The sequence below is a fragment of the Triturus cristatus genome, chromosome 10 (assembly GCF_964204655.1).
Source record: "Triturus cristatus chromosome 10, aTriCri1.1, whole genome shotgun sequence".
NCBI lineage: Eukaryota > Metazoa > Chordata > Amphibia > Caudata > Salamandridae > Triturus > Triturus cristatus.
Genome location: NC_140593.1, coordinates 834,496,630 through 834,521,813, shown reverse-complemented (window position 1 = coordinate 834,521,813; position 25,184 = coordinate 834,496,630). Strand labels below are relative to the sequence as shown.

The following is a 25,184-nucleotide window of genomic DNA, read 5'->3' as shown; positions in this document are numbered from 1 at the left end:
GTGACTCAGGAAAGCAGCATCCCTGTAGTATCCCTGCCTGTAGGTACTGTAGAAGTGAGATTTGTATCTGTCTCACTGGTGCGGGGACACCCTTTGTCTACGGGTTCACTAAATGAGGATGGACACTGGAGTGGAACAAAATGCAAGTTTATTACATCTCATGTGCGGGCTCCGTCATACAGACACTGCAAGTGTCTGAGAGGGAACTGACTAGCATGGTTTCAAACCTGGTATTTATACAAATTTGGTACAGTAAGACAAGCACTAAAACCCCTTTGTCATTGTTACATAATCCTTACACAACCCTTTACATAACCCCTTTGTCATTGTTACATAATGCTTACATGCTGAACTGTTGAATCCTGATAAACCCCATTCCACGTCACTTTCATAGATAGGCAGGGGAGGTTACAGGCGTTGGTGGGCTCATAGATAGGAACATCTGCGTGCTCGGGGCCTTTCAGCAGGGCAGGGCCTCTACTCAGGCACGTAAGTATTATCAGTACAACCAGCTTTCAGTGAACATGTAACTTCTGACTTTGCAAAAGTCGTCGCAGAAACACAAAATGGGGGCTGGTAGACAAAATGGGAGATGTGTAGAGGCTAACTTAACCAAATAATTGTTTTACCTTTTAACAGTGCCATAAAGGTAACTTGTCCTAAGCCACTTCGGCATCAATTTCAGGAGCAGTGTGTAGTAGTCACAGAGATAATGATTAAGGTACACCGAGCTCTTGTAGATGTCGTCATCTTCCCTGCTCCCAAGCACATAATCAAGTCTGCTGTGGTCTCCGTGTACTTGTGAGTGAAATAAATATGCCCTCTCTCCTGGGCGTTGATTTAGCCAAATATTTGTTAAGTACAGGTCAGTCATGACCATCTTCAATGTTGTTTCATATGGGGTTTAACCCCCACTGTGGATGATGTTTGTTTAAGTGCCAGTTCGAGAAACAGTTACAGTTCTCTGCCTACAGAATTCTCCGATTCATGCAAGAAACAATTATTCTCATAATAGTAGGGAAAAACAGGTGATCATCTTTATTTGGGGAGTCGATATTGAGAAAGCAGGTCCCCAGTTACAATCACTTACCTGCCCACGGGTTCTGTCTCCACAGTCTGTTCGGTGCCCCAGCTGCTGTTATCACTCCTCTTATGCAATTCAAGTACTTGGCAGCATACATATGGCCCCGCTGCAGTTTCCCCATTTCCATTATTTCTGCTAGGAGCAAGTGGGTTTCTTGCAACCATGCTATTTGTACCTTGTACCTGTGCATAAACTCTGAGGCTGTACATGAGGCATAGATTGACAGGGTCCTCCAGAACCTCTGTTAGGTTAATCTCGGAACGGCTTGACCAACTGCATAGAGTGGGAAAAAGCCCACCTGCTTTAGTTTTACATATTAAGAGACATCTGACCTTCATCTTGTCCTCACCATGTCTAACAGTAGATTTATCTAAATTCTTGCGACAAACTGCACTGAAAAATGTCATGCTCTCATTCAGTAAATAAATGAATCAGCCAAGATTCTGTTTACTAGCAGGCTCCCAGATGCCTGAAACCCTCTTACATTCAAGTTCTACACCACTCTTTCCAAACAATGCCTGCAACATCTTCTTAGGCCAATGGAGCAAGTTTAAGCCACCATTTCGTCTGAATCACGCCATCTGTTGCTCTAGTGCAAACCGCACACTTTGCAAATCAGTTGCAGTTTTGTTCCCTCCTGAAAATTTGTTACTTCATTGAGGGATTCTCTTGGAGTCAAGAAGGGAATCCCCATGTCTATGAAAGGCACATTCCTCTGTAGGTTATCAAGCATTTCTATTCCTGCAGTGAGTATATGACCACTGTCAATGAAGCAACTCTCTTGTTATACGCCAGACCTATGGTTATTGTGAGAACTAGTGATATGGTGTCTATGGAATGTGAATTGGAACAGGACAGGGTTGCTTGTTGGCACTACTGTTGAACGCTATGACAAGTGAATGATTAGCGTGCATGAGAAAATCCTGTATGATGCAGGACGGTATAGAAATAGGAGCTTGAAGATATGGTATCTTTATGTACTAAAGCATTCTGCTGTATCTGCCAAACTCATTAGAATCGGTGACAAGGCTGGTTGCCATATTAGATGGTTTTATGCCATTTTAGGGATTGGAGCAAACAGAGATGAATCAGTCCCTTATCCTCTGGGTATGCTAGGAAGTAATCTGATTCTGAAGTTCAAAAGTTCATATCCCTTGGGCAATATCTTTTAGATATTTCGGTATATTTGTAGCTGGAGATGAGGCACGCTGGCACATGTGCAAAAAAACACAAAGTTACCTACAGTTTTGAAAATAAATCATAGTTTCTCAAAATCACGTCGCTGCCACTTGCTGGAAGAGTAGTGCTCAAAAACATGATAGTACTTTCCAGATGCCTTTATCTCTCTGTGTTGCGTGTTTAATGCTCCCCCTAAAGTGTTTATTGATCTGGACAGTTTATTGACTCTGTACCAGGTACCTGACATGGAGTCGTATTATCATTCAGCCTAGTTACAATACATATTGCTTTATGGGTTCTCAGAAGAAGAATGGGTTAATGTTAAGTTATTGGAGAGAAGTATGACTCGAACAGAAATGCCAATGGCATTCGTTGACGTTAGAAGGTTATAAAGGAAGGTTCAGTGTTTAGTTCAGATCGTTGTGTTGCAGTGGAGACTTCTGCGGCTAAAATGTTAAGGTATTGTACATTTTGTAGGCTCCTCTATTTGTAATGCCTAACTTTATTCAAATTTCAGAAGTCATGAATATTTCAAAGTTGAAAAAAGGAAATGGAGTAACTGTGGGAAACTTTTATATTGAAGAAGGTTTATTTCATTTAAAGAAGCGTGTGTAACATGCGTCCTCTGAGATTCTCAGTTTATGCAGTAAAGTAGACTATGCCAAGATGATTCTTGGGGAGGAAACTTGCAGACTCTTTCTATTCTGCTGGACACTATGATGAAGACGGGCACAATAACATTGCTATATAATGTTCTCGCCCATTGGGGGTTAAGATACACCCAAAACAATTGATAGCAAGAATGCCACATGCAGCACAGTAACTGGACACATGCACTCCACCATGTATCATTTACAAATTATTTTTTGCATTGCAACTACCCCTCCCACCCCCCTGATAATTTTTAAAATGTTGCACTCGGTTTGGTTGAAAACATGCTTCCCAGTAGAGGTGGACAGCTGGACAAGAGTTGATAAATAGAGATGTGGCCCTCAGTTATGTTCTGTCATTTCAATTTATGGTTTGTGTTTTTTTGTCCTTTTTATTCTTTGAATCCTAATGGTCAGAAGAATAGAAATATTAATGCTTTTCATGTAGTTGACTCCAAGTTCATTCCAGTTTTCATAAATTACAAAGTACAGTTGTGAGAAATAAGAACATTTATTGTGACATTAAATAATGTGATTTCAGATGCATGTGAATATTATTTATAACTCAGCTGATTAGTGTATGAAATATGGATGCTTGCGTTCCGAATGTTGGGGGATATTTCATGAAACTGTGAAGTAGTAACTGTTAAATGTAAGATTATGTTATACTAAATATGAATAAATAAGGTTGAAAGAACGTTGTTTCTAATTACATCATATAACAATGTTAGGATATCAGAACTGGTGGGCCTGAAAAAAGAGGTAGGGTATTCTGGTGTATCCTTCACTGGTGGTGGTTGGAAAAAAGGCCTTTAACTTGTGGAGAACAATTCTAGTGATAGTAGATTCATTCCAAAGGCTTGCTTTTGGATCTTAAACTCTTAAAAATTAAGGTCAACTATTGTAAGAAATTTGCGGAATTCGTTCTGCTGTTTGTCATAGACAAGCAATATGCTGGATGGCGTGAAGGGATCCTGAGATTGAGGATTGAGTGACATGTGGCAAAATGGTCAGTAGCTGAGGAAATCAACATGAAAATGACCGAATCAGACATTACATTGGTAGAAGATTTGATTGACTGCAGGTATTTATGCATGATCTTAAACAGCCACCAGATGAATGCTCCCTTGAACAGATCGAAAGTGAATGCAGGGTTACTAGAGAGAAAATTGTTTGAGGAAATAAGGGACGAGTAAAGGTTAATATTCTCCTAATTACGACCCATATGTTCAAATACTAGAAAGTAACTGTGTCTTAGTGGTATAGCAATGTGATGTGTCCCCTAAGTGATATAGCAATCGTGATATGTACCCTAAATCTTTTTTCATTGCTCGTGCCACAGTGAATTGGTTTGCAAAACATTATTACAATAATATTAATGATGCCCAGTAACTGAATACTTAACAGTTGAATCTTCCACGCCTCAGTCTGCTTGAACCACCTTGAAAGACAGGCCTTTCCCTTCACTTTCAACTGCTGTTATCGCATCCTCAATAACAGCGGATTTTTGCACCAGATTCTTCTGCAGTGTTATGATATAACCCTGCAACTTGTTCTTGGCTCTGATTTGTCAAAGAAATCTGGTGCAGACTCTCTCTACCTCTTTCTGATTCTTTTTCTGTACCATTGTAGTGAACCCTGGAAATGGCGGTAACATGTTCCATGAACTTTAAATAACAAGCATTTGCAATGCAATAGGTCTCGCATTTACGGGAGTTTGAGCTATTGGCATTGTAATTGACAATGCGTTTTATTTATGTTTTACAAACAAAAACATAAATAAGAGGCATTGTCATTTACACTGCCAATAGCTCAAACTTGCGTAATTGCGAGACCTATTGCATTGCAAATGCTTGTTAGTCTTGAAGCGACGGGCGGACATTATGGCCCCCTAGTTTCTAGATGCTTCATTGCGTTGTGTACAATGCCTACAAACGACGTCTGGTTTGAAAACAATAACTTAAGGACTCTTGGCAGAATGAGATTCCGTGAAGTAAAAAAACATAGGCCTGAATAGAGTGTGGTGTGGGGTTAGGAATTATGGGCAGCAGCATAGAAGATGTAGCATGGTTTCTCTCCAATAGTTACAGAATACACAAGGAGTTAACCCGGGGCTATTCAGCTAGTTGCACCGATATTCGAATATTGATATGAACATTAGTCTGGCACGCAGTATTGGGATGTCTATAATTTCAGTTTAACGCCCGTTTTATGCATAGGAGTTTGTGATGTAGTGAAGTTTAAGGCATTACAGATTTTTTCCAAGTATATTGTTTTACAATCAACATGGCTGTAAAACACCAATTAAGTAATTTCTATAGAAATGTGGAGAATGTTGCTGTTGGTAGGGCCTTTATACAACAGCAACTGGTGTCACCACTTAATTTGACATGAAGAATACTCAGAACTCAACATTTGCACGTGCAGTATCTCTCAAGACATACTCCTTATTCATTTTAGTAGTCCGGGCCACTCAAGACACTTTACAATCTCCCTCTTGCTGTCTGGTCAATTCCACAAATTGAATTAAGATATAGAAAATGTTCTAAGACTCCATCATTTAATGGTATACTCTTATGTATGTATATAATAGTGCTTTGTCTGTGAATCTGTTACATAGTGTTCCACAGAGATTATATGACTTCATGGATTATGCATATGGTCTTGTGAAACTATTTATCTGTGGGCCCAAATACCAATTTACATAAAATAAAATATAAACGTGCCCTTTTTGTTTAGTGCCCTGCTATTCACAGAGAATCAGTTACATCCCTTGCTATATCTAGGCTCCTTTATATCGCTCTTTAGGTCTGAGCTTAAAGTACAGCTCTCCGCAGTACCGACCGGTTACAATATACAGATAGTGGACTTTTGGCCAACCCCATTCAACAACTATGTTATAACACTTGGCTCTTTAAGCCATTAACTTGAGGCAGTGTCAATCACATCTAAAGTCAGCTCAGATGATTACTTCTCTGACTATGCCTACTGTTCAGTGTTTGGGCTGCAGTGCATGGGGACTACTTTGCATCTAAAAACCATCACTTAGTCGCACTCAAATCTTTATTATATATAATATATATATATATTACCTACTGGCGATAGCCAGTAGGTAGTTATAGTTAGGACCACGTTTCCATAGGAAAACCTCAACATTCTATTTTGAATAACTTTGGCGCCGGTCGACGAATCCTCGCGAATTTCTCAAAATAGGTGGGGCGCTACGCTCCTACCCTGAAAGTCTCGGGGGGATTCGTCAAGCGGGGGCTGAGATAAAAGGGGGGTCCCAAAACGCGTTTTTCCCATGCATTTTTCCATAGGACCTTTAGAACGAGCTACAGCCCGAATGGCTGAACAGAATTACTCAAAATTTGGCAGAGAGGTAGTCCCTAGGTCAAGGAAGTGCCTTTTGTAGGTTTGGTGTAAATCTGTTCAGTAGATTCTGAGAAAATAGCCTTTAAATCAATATATATATCTGAGCCAGCTTACGGTACGCTTACCGTACGCTTACGGTAAGCGTACGGTGGCGTGCGCGAGCGCGATTCGGATTGGCTCTTAGATCTTAGTAAACATTCGAATCGGCCGAAACCAGGAAGCGGCGGCCGCCATTTTGTCTCTCGCACTGAGAGAGATTTTTAAAATCGGAAGCCCAAAAACATGTAAAGGGGCTGTTTTGACAACTCCCTCCCACATAGTCATGTTGAGGGAGTCCCCAAACATCCCCCAAGTGCAAAAACGGTTTTATTTTTTTTTCGGCAATTTCGCGGGGTACGCTTACCGTACGCTTACGGTAAGCGTACGGTAAAAAAATAAAAATAAAAAAAACACTATCCACACTTACCCCACCCCCTGTGCTTTTGGTGGCCGAAGGCCACCAAATGTGCTGGGCTTATTACAATGGAAAAAAACACTATCCACACTTACCCCACCCCCTGTGCTTTTGGTGGCCGTAGGCCACCAAATGTACAGGGCTTATTATAAGGGAAAAAAACTTAGCATTTGAAAAACCGTACTAATTCACTGAAAAAACCATAGGTTTCACACACGTTATAGTTAGGAATTAGCATTTAAAAAACCTTGCAAATTCACTGAAAAAACCATAGGTTTCACACATGTTATAGTTAGTGGAAATTTTACTGATAAAAAACCAATGAAATTGCCCCGTTATAGTTAGCGCAGGCAACTATAACTCACGCGACCGCAATCCTCTGCTGATGACATATGTGTCTTTATGAAAAAAAAATATTTGTAATATATGTATAGCTAAAAATGTATGGAAGAAGACATGGGCAAATAAGTGTCTAAATACAGTATTAGCATCAGCAGAGGATTGTGGTCGCGTGAGTTATAGTTGCCTGCGCTAACTATAACGGGGCAATTTCATTGGTTTTTTATCAGTAAAATTTCCACTAACTATAACGTGTGAAACCTATGGTTTTTTCAGTGAATATATATATATATATATATATAGCTATTTTTAGTTTTTTAATACAGCAGGCTATTAAAAGATGCTTTTGACATATCCAGTGCGAGCCTGACCCCCCCCCCCCCCCAAAGAGTTTAATACCATACTAACACAACTACCAAAACCACACAATTACCACCAAGATTACACCACCAATAGCAGTACTAAGAATAGTAGCAATATCACCACCTCTATTAAGAATCGTCACAGTCAATAGGTCTAGCTTTGAACTGCCGAGGCATAAAAACTTATTTTCTGCATGACTGCGTTGTAACATTAAACCCCAAGCTATTGGCTTACCCAAATTTTGTTTTAAAACCTGTGGGATCTCACTATAATGACAACAGTGTGAAGCGGAGGAAAGAAATGTAGACTTGCAGACAAACGTCACTGTACATAAATACAGCTAAAAGAAGATGTATCTTTTTTCTTTGCATTAACCTTAGAACAAAACCGAAAGTATATTTTTATTTTCCTCGGGATATCCATCCTATTTCCGACTACTTGCTTACAGGATTTCATTCTCAGCTACAAAGTGGCAGGTTGCCACCCAAATGTGATCATGCAACGGAAAACTCTCGTGAAACGTATCCCAACTCCGTGTGTGTCTGTGTGTATTTGGGTAAATGAATAACACTGGCACGAATCTCTGAAACATTACTCAACGTCTCAGTTGCACAACCATCATTCCTATACTTATACCACCAGACAAGAAAAGGGACCGTCGGGTGGACAAAACAACAAGAATCTGTGGGCATCATGATGTGTACGCGGGCATGTTAGGAGGGCTGTGGGCTACACAGGTTCATGAGGGGATATTTGTTGAATGGGGCACCAGTGAACGGCGTTAGGTACCCTGCGCCCTTCCAGGGGGTTTACAGTACAGGTGATTATAGCATTGAGGGTGCAGTCGTAGAGCAGGTGGCATCCTCCATAAGGAAACAACTTAGCTGGGGAGAAGCTCTTTTCAGAATTGGGGAACTTCAGAGATTTCTTACTAGAATCAGGTTTCAAACTGGGGTTCAACTTTTATAGCGATGTTTCCCTCAGCTTAGCTGTAGAGTGTTTCACATCCCAGAATCATGATGGGGAGTCAACCTCTGGTGTACGCTGGAAACACTGCTGTGGCCGGCTGACCCTGCAGTGCCCGGGGGTCAGACGGATCATCACTTGAGTTATTCGCTTCATCAGCCCCGTGCAGCCGGTATCCAAGATTCCCCGCGGGCGCTGGATGCCTATCCGCAGCGACAGCGATCGGTTCACCACTTACCTGCCGGAGAAGGTAGGGCGCCGCCGGAACGCTGCTAGTGCTGGAGGCTGGGGCGCTGAGTGTAGCGTTTGACTGCTTGCAGTTTTCCCGCGCGCGCTGTCAGAGTCACTCTTCCCTCACCATAGAGTCGGGAGCGGGCAGAGAGGAGAGCAGATCAGCCCCACAGCGCCCCGGCAGGCCAGCTGAGGGTATGGCCTTGGAGGTGACAGCGGCGCTATGTTACTTACCTCCAGCTCGGTAAGGTATAAAGCGGCTTGCGGTGTTTCTTGGTCCCGGCAAGTCTGTAAGCAACACGACGATTGACTCGCCAACTCTAGTAATTACGGCTTGATACAGTTATCACAGCTCCTCTTTCTGAAACACAAACCAATTAGAAAGACCCAAGCATTGCACAAATACAATGTAACTTAAAACAAACTATAAGCCCTTAGAATACCTTCTCGAATTCTGCTCCTTTTGTGTCTTACGTGCTTACGTACAAGTTTCCTGCTCATATTTGCTTTTCAACATATGCGAACAACAAGCATTGGCCGCACGCGCGACTCGCGCTTAAAGTTTATAAAAAAAAAAAAAAAGACAAGCCCGGCGGAGCGTGGCGCGCGCGCGCTTGGGGGCGGGGGGCGGACCCTTTGAAGTGCTCCCAAAAGGCGGATTGCATGGCGGCACGATGCGCGTGATTGTGCGCGTGCTAGCCATGCAATCCGCTTTTTGGAAGCACTTCTCAAACCCGCTCTCTATAGTCTCGCTTTGCGATCGCTTACGCGATAGCAAGGCGAGACCTAAAAAATGAGCACTAGGCACTGAGCTGTATCTGGTGAAAATCTGTGCATCTTCACCCCTCTTCCTAAGCTGCCATCATGGCTCTGAGTATGAGAGCTGTGTTGTAGGCTCCAAGATAGACAAGCTACCCTTTCATTGTGTGCTGATTGCTGTATTGTATCCATATGCCATTGGCACTTCGGACTTCCTTTCTCTTTACGTGCGGATCTGCGCAAGCTGTTGAAAGCCCTGTCGCGACTTCAGATATTCTGTGGCATCACCACAGGAAGAAACATTCGCCAGTGACTCCAGTTCTAAAAGCATTTTAGTGATTCCCAGATCCCAAATTAGGATCCGGTCTTAGGTCTCTTGAAGCTTGCAACTGCTGAGTTTGTCACTAAGTGCATAGACACTCATGCTGATCAGATTATTACGGGGGAGGTAAGAGAGTTGCATTGCTGCATCACAAAGGTGATGTCTCTTCATGTCACAGACGGATGTGATGCTGCTCATCGCCTCTAATGGAGCCATAACATGTACAGAGCAGCTCAGAAACTCTCAGCTTGCCGAAATGCATTGCGGCACCAAACCCCAAGATAATCACAGCAGTCTTGGCTTCTATTCAGTTACGCCATTAGTAAAAATAATTTTTGTGCTAATGATATTCAGATTATGCAAATTTCCATTGTATTTTGAGTGCAATTCCTTGTCATGGAAAAGCCTGCACTCTTTTGTGATTTGTTGCTAGAAATCAAAGCAAAACATGTTATAGTATTATTTAGTGGTAGTTTAGACGTTCATAAAAGATACTGATGTCTAATTTGTCACAGTAGGAAAGCCACGATAGTTGATGGATATATAAAACGTAGGGCAATCATTTCTGAATTATTCAAAGAATTTTTAAATGTTTTTAGTTTCGATCAATACAGCTTTCATAGGCACATTGAGTTAGAATCTTACTTGCTTTATCACAGGTTTTTTTTTTTTCAAAGGTCCCCAAAAATGTCCTTGTGTTTCCTAATCCCGCAAAAGATTTTCCTTGCTAGGTCACTTGTACTCCCTTTCACAGGAACTGAATAGGGACACCCACTGTTTCTCACTAAAGGGTCTGTTTAACTTTCTTCTGAATTCTGTTCAGCTAATATGATCTCTTGTCTTGTGCTTCTTGTCAATTTTCATGATTTAGTTAAACTTCAGTCATGAAACAATTGTTAAGGGTTTTGCTTGTAAATTAAATTTGTAGCAGTTTTAGGGATTTTCTTTATTAATACATCTACCGTTTCAACTAGATTAAACGGGGAACACTTTACAAATGATTAAATAGTTTCTGCAGTGTATATTTTTCAATACTAGCTTCAGTAAATTGGGTACATTCATTCTTATTGATGATATGGTTCACCTTATTTAGATTTCTAAAACCTATTTAAGACACTCGAATATTTGCACACACATTTAACTTAAACAAGAAAGCATTGTGTGGCTATGGGCAGGATGGGGGTGACAGGCTAGAGTGGGGAGCTGTGGGCCTAGGACTTATGGAATCATCCTTGGTAGAGGAAATACATTTCAAACATTGCAGAAGGGGTGATAAGCTCCTGGAGGATTTGGAGTTGTGGTCAGCAGTAATGGACTACTTCCTTGTTCAAGAAGAGTGACAATAATGAAATAATATTTGGTGATAAAATTGGTTAATGCAAAAACAGGGCGTTATAAGGCTCCTTACTCTGACCAGAAGAAGGGGTGGGATGTGGAGAGGATGGGAAGGCAACATTTGAAACTTGCTTCAAATTAACATTGTTAATGTTAAATGTACTTTATTACTTGTAAAATCTCAATTAAAAAAATTGGTTTTAAAACCTTAAACAAGAAGCATTAAAAGTTTGAATACATGTTCCACAAATTGCTTAAGGGTTCAGCATTTTTTTTTTCAAGAATGTAACAATATGAACAAATTTCACTGTTGACATCGGATATAATTTGCAATAAACTCAATTGAGATTCCAGAAGAAAGACTGGTAACCACTATAAACCAATTTAGCTGTACATTTAGGTTCCATTTCCAACATTTGAAACATCTGGCACATCCAGGGATAATACATGAACCAATGAGACTTGATGGATGAGGAGAGAGTGGCCATCCACCATCTTGCAAATGACACTCCGGTCTACTTAAAGATCTTCTCAATCAAGGATGTCTGTGTCCTCAACCATCCTACAGGTCAATAAAAAAAAAAATCATTTACAAAGTTGCTCTTGACAGCGAGGCTTCTTTCCATCATTAGCTAATATGAGCATGTGGATTGACTGAGATTTGTTGATGCCTTCTCATGGTGAACATGGAGCAATTAATGCTACAGCTTCACTCCATGCAATTTAGAAATTAAAATCCTACCTTCGGCCCAGCGACCTCTTTCACATTTTCCAGTCCTTGGTAGCAGCCAAAATTGAATATGGAAGATATATTTTGGCTAGCATTCCTGTATCCTTGCTAACACCTATGAAAGGTGTCCTTCCTTTTATGGCAAAGCTGAAATCTTACAGGAGAAATTATGATCACATTTTCCAGATACATGAGGATCTTCATTGTCTCTCCTCAAAAGCAAGAAAAAAGTTACAACTAACTTGTATCACTTCTAAAGCAATACACTTTCAACAACCTAGCTACCTTCAATCTGTTCGTAAGTTAGGGAAACAACCTTTACAACGCAGTCATTACATCTTACTACATTTACAACGCAGTCATTACATCGCAACATCCTTTACAACTTATGTCACTAAAACGCTGCCATTACATTGCATGTCACTACAACGCATGACACTACAACGCAGGCATTACATCACATGTCATTACAACGCATAGTACCCCTACACTATCCAACACTCCCTACTGTTGCTCTCCCTGGAGTTAGAATAGTAATTTTTACCCCTACACTATCCAACACTTACCTTAAATGCAATGTAATGGTATGCGTTGTAATGGTATGCGTTGTAATGGTATGCATTGTAATGGTATGCATTGTAAAGGTATAATGCGATGTAATGGAATGCGTTGTAAATTTATGCGTTGTAACATCATACATTCGTAGTGAAATTCAACCACGTACAGTCGTCTCTGGGGTAGCTTTGTCTCGTTGGAACGCTCTGCCGATCAACTTCAGTTGCACTGCAACTTTTTAAGGTTTTCCTTAAAAAAAAAAAAATTACAAAAACATTGAAAACTCATTTGTTCAAACTCTGCCTAAATTGGTCATGTTTCTTGTCCTAGCCTTCCTAGTATAGGATTTCTTAACTTTATAACCCTACTCTTCTAGCATGTCCCCATGACTGGCCTTGTCTGGCCTTTCCGTTCCTACCCAATCCGTGTTCTTGCTGAACTCAGACTACACATTTCTTCTCCATTCATGAAATGCATGGCATTGATGGGCAGTTCATCAGAGCAAAGGCAAATCTTTAAAAAAAACATATGGTGATCAATGGCTGAAGGGGCCGGACACTATATATGCTCCCTCTCTGTGTGTTTCACTTGCTTTCTCTTTCTTATTGTAAATTTTTTGAAGAATTGATAGGATTAGGTACATGCTTAGTCCATCCTTTGATGAAGACGGACAATTCTACACAGTACTAAGTGTAAACGTATTTTAAATCTTAGAATCAGAATGTGGTAAATTAACCATTTGTGCTTATTAACACCGCTATCTAGACATTTGATACCAGTAAATGTATCTCCCTTATCATAATCTGTGTTGGGAAAGCACCCCCTGCCCCTGAAGGATAAGCCAGTATCTAGAGAATATCAGAGTCCACAGTAAAGGGCCCCTCAAAACTCTTTGTATGGGCCCATCTGTCGAAACCTAAACCGGTTTTGCCCAAGAATTGTTTCACAGGAGTATGTTCACATAGTTACCCAAAAAGTAGAAAAGGTGCAAGACAGTTATAAGGTGTTTTATCAGACTCCTGAGACCTTTTGAGTGTTATGGCATGTTTGTGCATTTTTACTGTTTCTAAAAGCTGCAAATAACAGACACCCAATATGTCCAACTCCGTATACTGACCTCAGAAGGATAAAATCCTTTGTCTTTCTTGTTGTGAATAAATTCTTGGTCTTCAGATCAGCTCAGAGATCAGAAACAGGACTTAAATCTCTGAGCCATCTCATCAGGTACTTGGAGTTTTGAGTGTATTTACATTTAATCCTCAATTTCAATCCTGTACTTGGTTTCTCTGCAACCATATTGAAGCCTCTGGGTATAAAGTGTAGCTGGAGCTTTGAACGATCTGGGAAAAGGATGTAAATAAATGCTTTATTGCCCCCATTCAGGGATAGTTCATAAATCTATACAAATGTAACTTTTTTTTTCTGCAGAGTTTTATATAGCGCAAACTTACCCGAATCAGGTATCAGAGCGCTTTACATAGCACCAGTTAGGTTACATGAGGACACACATTCATGTTGGTTAGGCACGGAGAGATTAAGTGATTTGCCCAGAATCACAGGATGTTCAGCGTCATTGCAGAGACTCGAACCCAGTTCACCAGACTCGAAGTCGACCGCACTAGCCGTTAGGCCAACTCCTCTCCCCTTTAACTCCCCCCTCTAACTCTCCCCCTCTAACTTTATCCTGTTTACTTGCAATCAGTTTTTTGAAAGGATGATAATGTTTCCTTTTTGCGTGGTCATGGAAGGGTGAAGACCGAAAGTCAAACAAATGGTCTGTATGATGTCTCGGAGTATGATTTTTCTCTGAGCCTCGTGAGAGCCTAGCAATCTACTTCATTGATCCTCCTGCCACCTGTAGTAAGGTTAAATGTTATCAGTGCAAACCACTGCCTCCTATAGAGGAGTGAAAGCAAGCAAGGAGGTGAAAGGCTAAGCCTAGATCTCATTGTCTGTAGAGAATGGGAAAGTAGCTTAGAAGATGTCCAGCCTGGATTTGATGGTTTGCATACTCTAGTATGGCATTGTCAGTCGATTTAACAGTTTTTAGCCTGAATAAAACTATATTGATAGCTGATAAACCTCAGTTAATCCCCTCAAGTTTGATCACTAAACTGTGCTCTGTTTCCTGTTGCAGGTGTTCATTCGAGAGCTGATCTCAAACAGCAGCGATGCCTTGGAAAAATTGCGCCACAAGATGATGTCAGAAGGAAAGGTTGTTCCAGAGATGGAGATTCATCTACAGACTGACAGTGAGAAGGGAACCATCATCATTCAGGTATCACTTGGCTCTCAACAAGACTGTAGCCGCCTTGATCACTCCAGGATTTGCAGCACTCACTGAAGCCGTGTCTAATATTGCCATTTAGAGAAAGACCGAACTAACGGTCACTATTGCCTTTCACAGATGTCAGTGCACTTGCGAAGCTCACTACTTCCATCAACATCCAGGCCGTTGACTACACACACCAAGCCTACTGCCACCATCTTCTCTTGTATATCATGTACAATCTACTGAGTTCAGTGTCCCTCATTCAGTTGTCCCTTAGCATTCCTTGAGCTCCTGCTCACCATCACTAATCGGAGTCTCACAGGAGTCACTACTACTATCACTGTCTACAGAAGTAGCAGCATTTGTGAAGAACAACACCACCTCACTTGCAGATCTTCTAACCACCATGCCCACACCTAATTGTACTGACTGAGTCCATATGCAGCATCAGTTTTGGAATGTCATTCTGTGCTCACAGAGCTTACATTGACCATTCTAATGTAAGTTATGTAGAGGACAGATTGTCCTTGAAATCAACATCTTAAACCATGTAAAATCAATGTCTTAAACTATGTAGCAACGGTTGACAGCACCATGACGGCACCGTTCTGGACCCATGTAGTCCACCTCCACTCGCACCCTTTCAGTACATTACACCCACAACATACAGTGTGATAAGCCACTTACATTTATTATTGTTTAGGCATCTCTGTCAGCTTGAACACATGGAGACTGTGACCACATGGGCTGTCCTCAGCTGCCATCAGCTTGTGCCATGGAAATGTAGGCTGCAGCTACTAACTCTTTAAGGTGATTGAGTTGGCAGTTAGAGGTATTCTGCCCCTTCCAATGATACTTGACTCTGGATAAATAATAAAGGTTAGGTATCATCGAAGGACAGAATTTGAGATTTAAAACCCATAAAGAGTCTGTCCTGCTTCTTATAATATCCTGGCGTAGCCAGTGGCATTTGATTGCTTTCAGCAGAGGATTTATAGAGTGGTACTAGAAGCAGGTACACTTGATGTGCATGTATATTCTGAACAAATGTCTAAAGCCTGGAATGGGGCAGATACTTGGAGGGCTAGCATTTCAAGTATGCCACTGTTCAAATCTGTGCAAATGCACTGTGTACACTGTATCTTTGACAGGTACAGGCTCACAATCCAGTTATGTTCTTTCCTGAACTGCAGAGAGCAAGCACACAGCCTTGTAAGAGTTGCAAATATTTTGTGACATTGTGGACCACACTGTCGTCTGCTATCACTCATAAGAGAGCCTGGCGAGACTTAATGTTCTTATGATCAATAAAGCTGTTCAGGATAAAGGTATTAACTTTCTTTTAGGTATTGCTAGTCTATATCTCCGCCCTCACTGCCCCCTGCATGCAAAAATTGAGTCCTGGCAATCGTGTTTGGCTGTGTAGCGGATCAGGGCAGACTGGGAAAAGCCCTTTAATAGACCTGCACAAACTTCTCGTGTTTCCCGCTTCGCGGGAAACACTCGCTCATTCCTGCACCGGGGCGACACCTCTGGAGAGGACTACAGTGCCCTCAAGGCTGTGGGGACCTCGGCCATGCCCAGTACACCAGGACCAGGTGCATAAAATCACCACTGCACCGGTGGAAAAGCGGGAGAGTCCTGGCAATCGTGTTTGGCTGTGTAGCGGATCAGGGCAGACTGGAAAGACTGGGAAAAGCCCTTTAATAGACCTGCACAAACTTCTCGTGTTTCCCGCTTCGCGGGAATCACTCGCTCATTCCTGCACCGGGGCGACACCTCTGGAGAGGACTACAGTGCCCACAAGGCTGTGGGGACCTCGGTCACGCCCAGCACACCAGGTGCATAAAATCATCACTGGACCCGCGCACAGCGGGACGCGCGCGGGACGAAGCCCGGACAAAGGGCAGACAGTCTGAGACTGAAGGAGACTGGACTGGGCCATACCCCTTGGTTGACGGACTCGGATAGTGTGCTGGTGAGGGGAATAGGAGTCCCACGTAAAGTACTGATTTATAATTCCCAATCGCAGAGTGTCTGTTAGTCATCTGATAAGTTTAACGTGTAGCCTGTGTGGGAGTAAGCATGGCATTAAAATCACTGAAAGGCCAGAAACTGAGTATTAAGGGAGGGTCAGGGGGGATTATAGGTCCCATAGACGCCTTTATTACAATGGCTGGTTCGGCCCTGGAAAAGGAGATCGACCAAACGGTCCGTCGTTTATCTCTTGACCCCGCTCTTCAAAAAAGATCTTCTCTTGGGAACATTGCACTCGTAGTGTCCCCACCTTCTACACTGACCCAGAGTGCTCCTTTAAATCACATAATCATGGAGCAGTCCGTTATTTCGGATATAAGTGGGGTGGATGCTAGCTTGGCTTCTTTTATGGCTTGCCCAAGTGCGGATAAAGGGACTAGGAAAAGTAATGAGCCAGTACCAGTACTAGAACATCGAGCGGTACACGAGTCCCTAGAAAGTACGCCAGCGCTAGCTTTAAAGCGTAAACGCTGTGATAGAGCATTGAAGGGGGGGGGAGCCGCAAGAGATCCAAAGTTATACTATCCGGCCACAAGGGGGGCATTCAGGGAGGTAGTAAAAATACCTCTTTACAGGAGGTGACTCCTGTGCCCCCCCCCCCCCCCCCCCCCCCAAGTTAACTTTTTTCCTGATAAAATTGATGTTGCTGATGGAGCTGGTGACATTGCTCATTTATTGGATAAGTTCGAATGCTTGTTAAAATCATTAATCTCCCCAATAGTCGAACGACTTAGAAGGATAGGCTCGCAGTTAGACGCCCTTCAAATTGTTACTTCCGCTAATTTAAATATGCCTAATAATGTGGGAGAAGTACATCAGCCACAAAATAGTGCGTCTACTTTAGTTAATCCTCCAAAAACCAGCCAGAAGTCTTGCTTTAAGGAAAAATTGGTTAAAGAGAGTAGAGTACATCTTAATCCTTGGGGGGGGGGGGGGGGGGGGACTAAGGGTATGCCTTTTCAGGTAGCTAGTGACACACAGATAGGCAATATAGCTGTATATCATGGCCAGATAAACCCGAAAGGCACACAGACAATTGACACATTCAAGTTAAAGCGGTGCCTATGGGAACAAATGCTCTGAGCAATCATAAGGGAATTGATCTCCCTGAGGAGTCTTATCCATTTGTGATTGTTCTGGCGGGGGTTCCTGAGTGGGTGAACAAAAGGGCAGAGTCTTATCAAGAACTAAAAAATAAGGTAATGTTTTGGTTAGGGAAAAACCGGCCATTAAGTCGAGATTTATATGGGGAAATTATAAATGTGAGACGGGTCTGTTGGGTAGGCCAAAAGGCAAAGGACATTGAGGGTGACTGCATTATAGTGAACTTTAGAAACCCACGTGTGGTCCAGTTCATCAGCGGTTTCCCGAATCACAATAATGGGGGTGGAATCATGACCTTTGACCTGAGCTATTTCTACCCATGGCCCCCCCAAATGGCTGGCATGGAGAACTTTTCTATGCAATTTCCTGGGAGAAATGGTGCTCAAAGGAGGCAATTTACAAAGACACTGCCCATCCCCCTATTGCACAAAGGTTATCCCCAACATAACTCTCGTCATACCTTGGGACCAGACAATTTTTTCAATGTCCCGGTTTTTAATCAGTTTGATGCTCTGTCCAACCTAGGCTGCATAGACTGACTATGGCATGGCTTAGAGAACAGAGTTATACCCGGTTCCCGGGAGAAGGGTGAGACCCTGCCCCCAAATGTTACGATTCAAAATGATGACGTAAATACCCTAGTGGGGACGATGGTAGTCTCAGATGGGTTAGTACATTCCCTGACTACTACCGTCATAAAAATCGTAACCTGGAATATTGCGGGTCTACGGAATAAATTGGACGATCCCATTTGGAGAGAGTTTATGGGGACAGTGGATATCATTGGGTTACAAGAAACCTGGGACTTAGAAAATATTTTCAGTATAGACGGCTATTCCACCTATTTTTTACCGGCAATACCCTCGGTTATGGGGAGGGCAAAGGGGGGGCTAGTGACGTTAATTGTGGCTACTATTCCAGGGACAATTACACAGATAGAAACCGGTGTCCCATGCTGTTTAGCAGTACAAATTGCTTGTGACGGGGCTTGTAATATTTTAATTGTGAATTTTTATAATTCTTTTGATAGATCAGGCCTGACTGACCAATTGGCCTCTCTTGATTGTTTTTTGGAAAAATATAGGGAGGTTAATCAGCATCATTGTTCAATTATTCTTCTGGGCGATTTTAACATTCATGGCTGCCCACAAAATTGTTCTTCTTTGGACCAGATGGGACCCATAGAGCCAGGGGAAGTTCATTTTGAGCATTCAGCACAGGGGGTACTTCTTGAAAATTTTTTGGCAGACCATGGTTTGATGCTCCCACAAAGGGAAGATGAGAATATACCTACCTTTAAAGGTAGAGGAAGGGGCTCAAACATAGATTACATCTTTATCAGCCTTACCTTAGGGAATCACATCAAGAGTTACAGTGCGGAATGGTCCCATTTTAGTGACCACAACCCAGTTACTCCTAGAATTATGGATCTCATTTGTGTTCCGGAGAAAGGTCAGAATAGGGCTAGCAGGAAAGAGATCGTCCCAACGGATCAGGGGAGAAGATTAAGATGGGGCAAGGTTGTCCCTGAGGAATTTTTAAGCAATCTCAGGGCTAATGTTGGTAGGGAGCTGGACATATGCAGGGATTTGGAAGCAGGGATCAGGAGGTGTTAGATGCGTACCAAATTGTCTGCACTCAAATAGGGGTTGACCTCAAATGTCCAGGTCAAGTAAAAGAATCAGAGGGGGTCGGTTGGTTTGACCATAAATGTACACGCGCCAACCAAAAACTACGAATGGCCCTGAAGGAGAACCCAGTAGATCGGACACTCGTGGCTTCCTTAAGGAAATCTTATAAAAGGGCCATAGAGATTAGAAAGCGCGAGATTAGGGAAACAGCCTGGGAAGACTTGACCTCCACTGATGTCCTGAAGAATAGTGCTAAATTCTGGTCCGTTGTTAATAAACCTTTTTTTAATGATGTTGGCAATCATGTGTTAGATTGCAACATACAGGAACAGTCATGGCTTTTGCATTTTAAATCAGTTTATGAAGTAACAAACTCGGGTGAGGAGGGCTCACCCGCTGTCATTCTGCATCCATACATTTTTTCAGTTACGGTGGAAGAGGTGGCAGACGCCATAGGGAAAATGACTAGTAATAAGGCCCCGGGCCCAGATGGCGTCCCTGCTGACCTCTTCAAATCAGATGTCAAGCTATGGTCCGTAGTTTTAGCAAATGTTTATAATAGAGTCTGTAAATCTGGTATTCCAACCACATGGTCAGAATCAGTCATTGTGCCGATATTCAAAAAAGGTAACCGAGGGGATCCCAGTAACTACCGCCCGATCTCGCTCATTGATTCTGCAGTAAAGGTCCTAGGACGGGTTGTCCTGAGTAAACTCTGTGAAAAATTGGATGAAACAAATATCCTTTCGGTTCTTCAATTTGGTTTTAGGAAGGGCCGTGGTACTATAGACCAATGCCTCAATCTCCAACTTTTAATTGGGAAGTACACAATTGCCAAAAGGGGTTCACTATACTTAGCATTTATGGACCTCTCATCAGCTTTTGATCGAGTAAATAGATCAAAGTTGTGGGATATACTTTTAAAATTAGGCATTGATGAAAACATAGTGCACTTCCTGGCAGATCTTCACAGGGACCTTACTGCTACAGTTAGTATATAGTGGAGAAGTGTGGCTCACTGGTTAGAGTAGGCAGACCTGGAAGCAGAGGTCAGCCCGGGACCAGGGTTCAATTCCCAGCTAGGCTGGTTCTTTAGTCCATAAATTGTCCATGGACTCGATAATTCTCGCTCCAGTGCATACTCGATTCATGGGTTCACACTCTGCGACTCTGGGCAATAGCTTGCTTAATCTCCACAATGGCCCCTCGCGGCGGGATGCCTGGCTTTCACCTTGTGGATGCCCTGCTGGGTTAGCTCACAGGGGAATACCAGGACGGGTTCCCTAAGCAAGCGCTTAGAGACCGGTTGGTGATTTGCGCTATATAAATATCTGCACATTTACATTTACATTTACATTTATATATCGCAAGGGTAACTGTACGGGTAAGATCGGGATTCTGAGTGGGGTCAGGCACGGCTGTATTTTAGCCCCCCTTCTGTTTACCCTTTATGTCAATGACCTTGGTATGGTCCTAGGGAAAGTATGTAAGGACATACCAAGGGCGGGCAAGTTTACTATACCGGCACTACTTTATGCCGATGATGCCGCACTTTTGGCACATACCATGGTAGGTTTACAGCGGCTTTTAAACTCATTTTATGATTTTATGAATATTTTAGATTTAAGTGTTAACTACCTCAAATCCCATGTAATGACCGTGGGACCAAAAGGCAAACAAACGAAGAACTTGTATTGTAACGGAAATGTCCTGTCTAAAGTCTCTAGATTCCCATACTTAGGGGTCATTTTCGATGATGGCTCCACATGGCTGCCTCAAATGGCAGCCAAGCGTAATGTCTTCTCTAGGGCCACTCTGTCAGTATTAGGATTTGCACGGAAAATAGGTGTGAAACCACTGCAGGCAGTTTTAAAGGTGTATGACGCTAAATGTGTCTCCTTGGCTATGTATGGTGCAGATTTATGGGGCTTTAAAGATGCAAAATCGTTGCAGTGTGTGGAGGATAAGTTCCTAAAAAGCATTTTGTCTGTACCCCATTCCACCCCGGGGTTTATTGCCCACCAAGAATGTGGGGTGGAATACCTGGTGGATGGAATTGCACTTGCACCACTATTAAAATGGATTACAGTGTGGTTGAATGCAGACCTAGAATTAAACCATGAGGTCTTAAGGGACTGCTTAGCACTTGACCGATGTAATTCCATCCCGTGGCTGAATTACATCAAAAAGATAGCGGATTATTTAGGTCGTCCTGAATTGTATAATCAGCCATCCAAAATAGTTAAGGGGGATGCGAAATGGGTAAAACATACATATAGGTTCATCATGGGACTAGAAAGGGAAGACAAAGAATTGTCTAAACCTACTGTAAGAGCTTATCAGTTGTTAATAAATTCTGGGGAGATGGAACTGTATCTGAGTGTGGTCAATAATTCCAACCATAGATTTTTGCTGACCAGATTCAGATTAAACAAAATGCACCTTGTTATTACAGGCCGCCCAGGGTGGACAAATGCGAAAGACCTAGAGATTTGTCCGTGTGATGGATTTTCCATCATGGACACTACGCACTTTTTGTTCTTTTGCACATATTTTACTCCAATAAGGAAAAAGTTCATACTACCATTAATTAAGGATAAAGGCTTCAGACAGGTTAAACCGGCCCTTTTGTACCTGCAATTGTTGTCAAATATTTGGGAAATTTTTAACATTGCGAATTTTCTGACCATAGTCATGAGACTGAGTAAAAAGATAAGTTGGAAGAGAGTAGCCTAGCGGGTTTTTTGGGTTGTTTTACTGATTTGGTCAGATCATTTTTTTAGAATGGTTTTTCTACATAATGTTTGTTTTTATATTCTTTTTAAAAAAGAAAATTACTGTATTTTTAGAGGACCTGTTCTTGTTGTCTGTCTACTTTTATGGTTTTTGTAATTGAACCGAATAAAGTATTACTTGAACTTGAGTCTTTGTGCCATAGTACCTTCTGTCAAGTGCCTTTTCTCACATCCCAATCTTGCTTGCTATATTTCTAAATATTAAAATTTAGAGGTGAAGCTATCATTGGTGCAGTAGCACCTAGGCCAGAGAGGTGTGATGGAGCCCATTCCACTCACATTTGTTTTTATTAAAACCAAGCTGAAGGGCTAGTTTTTCTGCCTGGAGCCAAAATTGTACTTTTTGTTTTAGGCCTAAGCTACCGCCTGGCATTAATCAAGAAGTCTAAATGACATGTTAAGTGTCATGTCTCCTGTGCCTCTATTTCAATATAAATTTCCTACAGGGAGTCAGAGTAACCACTTGTTAATAGTGTGGTGTTCAGTTAGTTTACCCTGGGCACTTGTCTTGAATATTGTAAACTGTGTTATGTTTACTAATGATTCTTCACCCTTCCTCTTCACTTTCGTAAGAACTTCTCCTTAGATGCCAGTTCTGAAACAGATGCTTAATTTGGCCAAATACCTCAATCCAAAATAATGTTGACTTACTACGAAGTCTTTAGGTGAACGCATGAAACCTGAACATTTCAGCGATTACCATTTTGAGTAGAAATTTGTGTGCAGAGGTTTTTTTAATGGGGACAGAACAGGAACACAAAAGATTATTGTACTAGCCACTGCATTCAAAATACTATTGGATCAATTTTTGCCTAAAATAACTGTCACAAATATAGTGGGGCTTGGCATTGCTGTCGAATATAGTCTATATTCATTCTATTTATTCTCTGCAGGATACTGGCATTGGAATGACCAAAGAAGAGCTTGTGTCCAACCTGGGAACAATTGCTAGATCTGGCTCAAAGGTAAGCTAGTAGTAGTATGCCTAATTATCCAAACATTCATTAGTCTTTGTGATATTTGGTTACTTACTTTTGCTCTAATGTATTATCCAATATTGGTCTAAGAGTACATTCAGCGTAAGCTTTTTTTCCGGGCTTGTTGTTCTATAGAGGATTGAGTTTGCTGTGTGGTTGCTTGTGGGACCTGGGTGCTCCTTGTAACTGGCCACACATCTAAGAGATCTTGAATAGTACCACAGGAACAAATATTTGCAGATCAAGTGATCACAAAATTTATGCTGATAGTGAAGACATATGTTACCATTTGTACCTCCCACACATTATATTTTTGCTTTTTGGTCCCTCACACACCCGTCTAGTTAGGTTTGTTTCTGATGACCTCAGTCTTACCCTCCATCTGGTGTGTTATGGCAGTGTGTAATTTCGCCTTTCAGTATTCAAATATATCCTGAAATGCCTCTTTCTACTTTGACTTGCTGAAATAGAAAAGGAACTTGTGGGACACCGCCCAGCATCAGAACAGAAAATAGCTATATTATATTGGGTCTCAACTAGTGCAAAAAGGTTATCTGTTGCTTGATATTGAGTTGCAGTATTCCTCTTCCGCCTCTGGCCTGTATCTTAGTGGCCACCATTCATTTTCATCTCCGAGATCCCAGCTTTACATGAACCTTTTGACTATAAGAAATTCTTAAATAAAGTTTGTTATTATTTTGTTTCGTATCTCATTAACATTTTTTGATTGACATGATATGATGCACTGACCATGGTCTTTTCCCATTGTTAGCTTGAGGGTCAGGCAAGCATTGCCAGGAGTCGCAGACACCATTTTTAAAAGAGACACTTCTGATGGAGTGATGTGGCCAGGGGTGGTGGTATTATTATTATTTTGTTAATGAAAATCGTCTTTTGAACTCTAATGCAACCACACAGCAGTTGGTTATATTCTTATTTTGGGGCAAAGTCCTCACATTTTGGGGACAGCTTTGCCATCCTGTCCTTTCATTTGAATTTCTGAATGACTCCAGTGGACCCAACATCTGTGATCCTACAGGATTTTCTCTGTATGTTTTGATAATGCTTTACTAGCTAAGCAGCAGAATCTGCTAGACTGATGGTGCATACAATTTTCCCCTTCCTCTTACTGATAGTAGGTGGTGTCTACTCTCACCAGGCTATGGAAAGCAGCAGCACCGGCTTTAACTTGTTCTTCTGAGTGGATTCTATTCCCCTTCCACGGATAAACTTCATTGATTCCACCTTGAGTGCCGTCCTTCTCTTTGATTTGGCATGTGTTGTTTGTTCAGACGTAAATGATAAATGTACTGTACAGGACGACTTTGTGCCATAACATGTCCCTTACAGGGTCACATTGCATGCATCCTCAAATGGTCAGTCCTTGAATAGATTGAGACTTTTTTCTCTTCCTCTGTGTACCCCCTTGTGTGATGTCTGAGGGATCCCATGGCAGATTCAACTTTTAACTGATATGTGGCTTAATTATAAATCCAGTCCGGAGCCCTGCTTGAACACACAAGATTCAACAAAACTGGTTTGGCCTCCTAAGCAGATATACTTCTGGGATATCTGAGAATAAAACACCTTTCTTTGTGCCAGGCTTGGGAAGTAGCCTCTTCCTGCTATCTTGTACTGAGGGTTGTTTGAAAATAAGAGACCCCACTCTGAAAGTCTCCAGGTTTTCTTGAAAATCCACATTTCCTGGGCCTGTTGGTGCCTGCCCTTCCATAGTATGGGAACCGCCCAGAGATAAAGCAACTGAAAGTGTTCTTCACTTTTGACTTTGAACTTATTGTGTGTGAATATATTTTCAAACTGTATCAAAATTGCAAACCAGTTGACACCCCCTGGAGTAAACCTAGTCGGTCTGCCCCAGCCTCCTTGGGAGAGTAAAGTATGTAAAGGAGCAGCCTGGTTATGCAGTGAAAGTAAAATAATGCAACAAGCCCCAGCACACCTGTGGTAAACAACTGTCCATGCAAATGGGTATTGACCACTTCGAGATACCAACATCACCAAAATG

General features: G+C 41.9%; 1 protein-coding gene across 1 annotated transcript in view; it reads left to right on the top strand.

The window, feature by feature from the left end:
- TRAP1 (TNF receptor associated protein 1) overlaps positions 1-25,184 on the top strand; it is a 204,799-nt gene that overhangs the window by 65,776 nt on the left and 113,839 nt on the right. The window contains exons 4-5 of the mRNA XM_085628450.1: positions 14,480-14,620; positions 23,075-23,146. Of these exons, the coding sequence (XP_085484576.1) occupies positions 14,480-14,620; positions 23,075-23,146 (213 nt within the window). The remainder of the gene's footprint in view (positions 1-14,479; positions 14,621-23,074; positions 23,147-25,184) is intronic.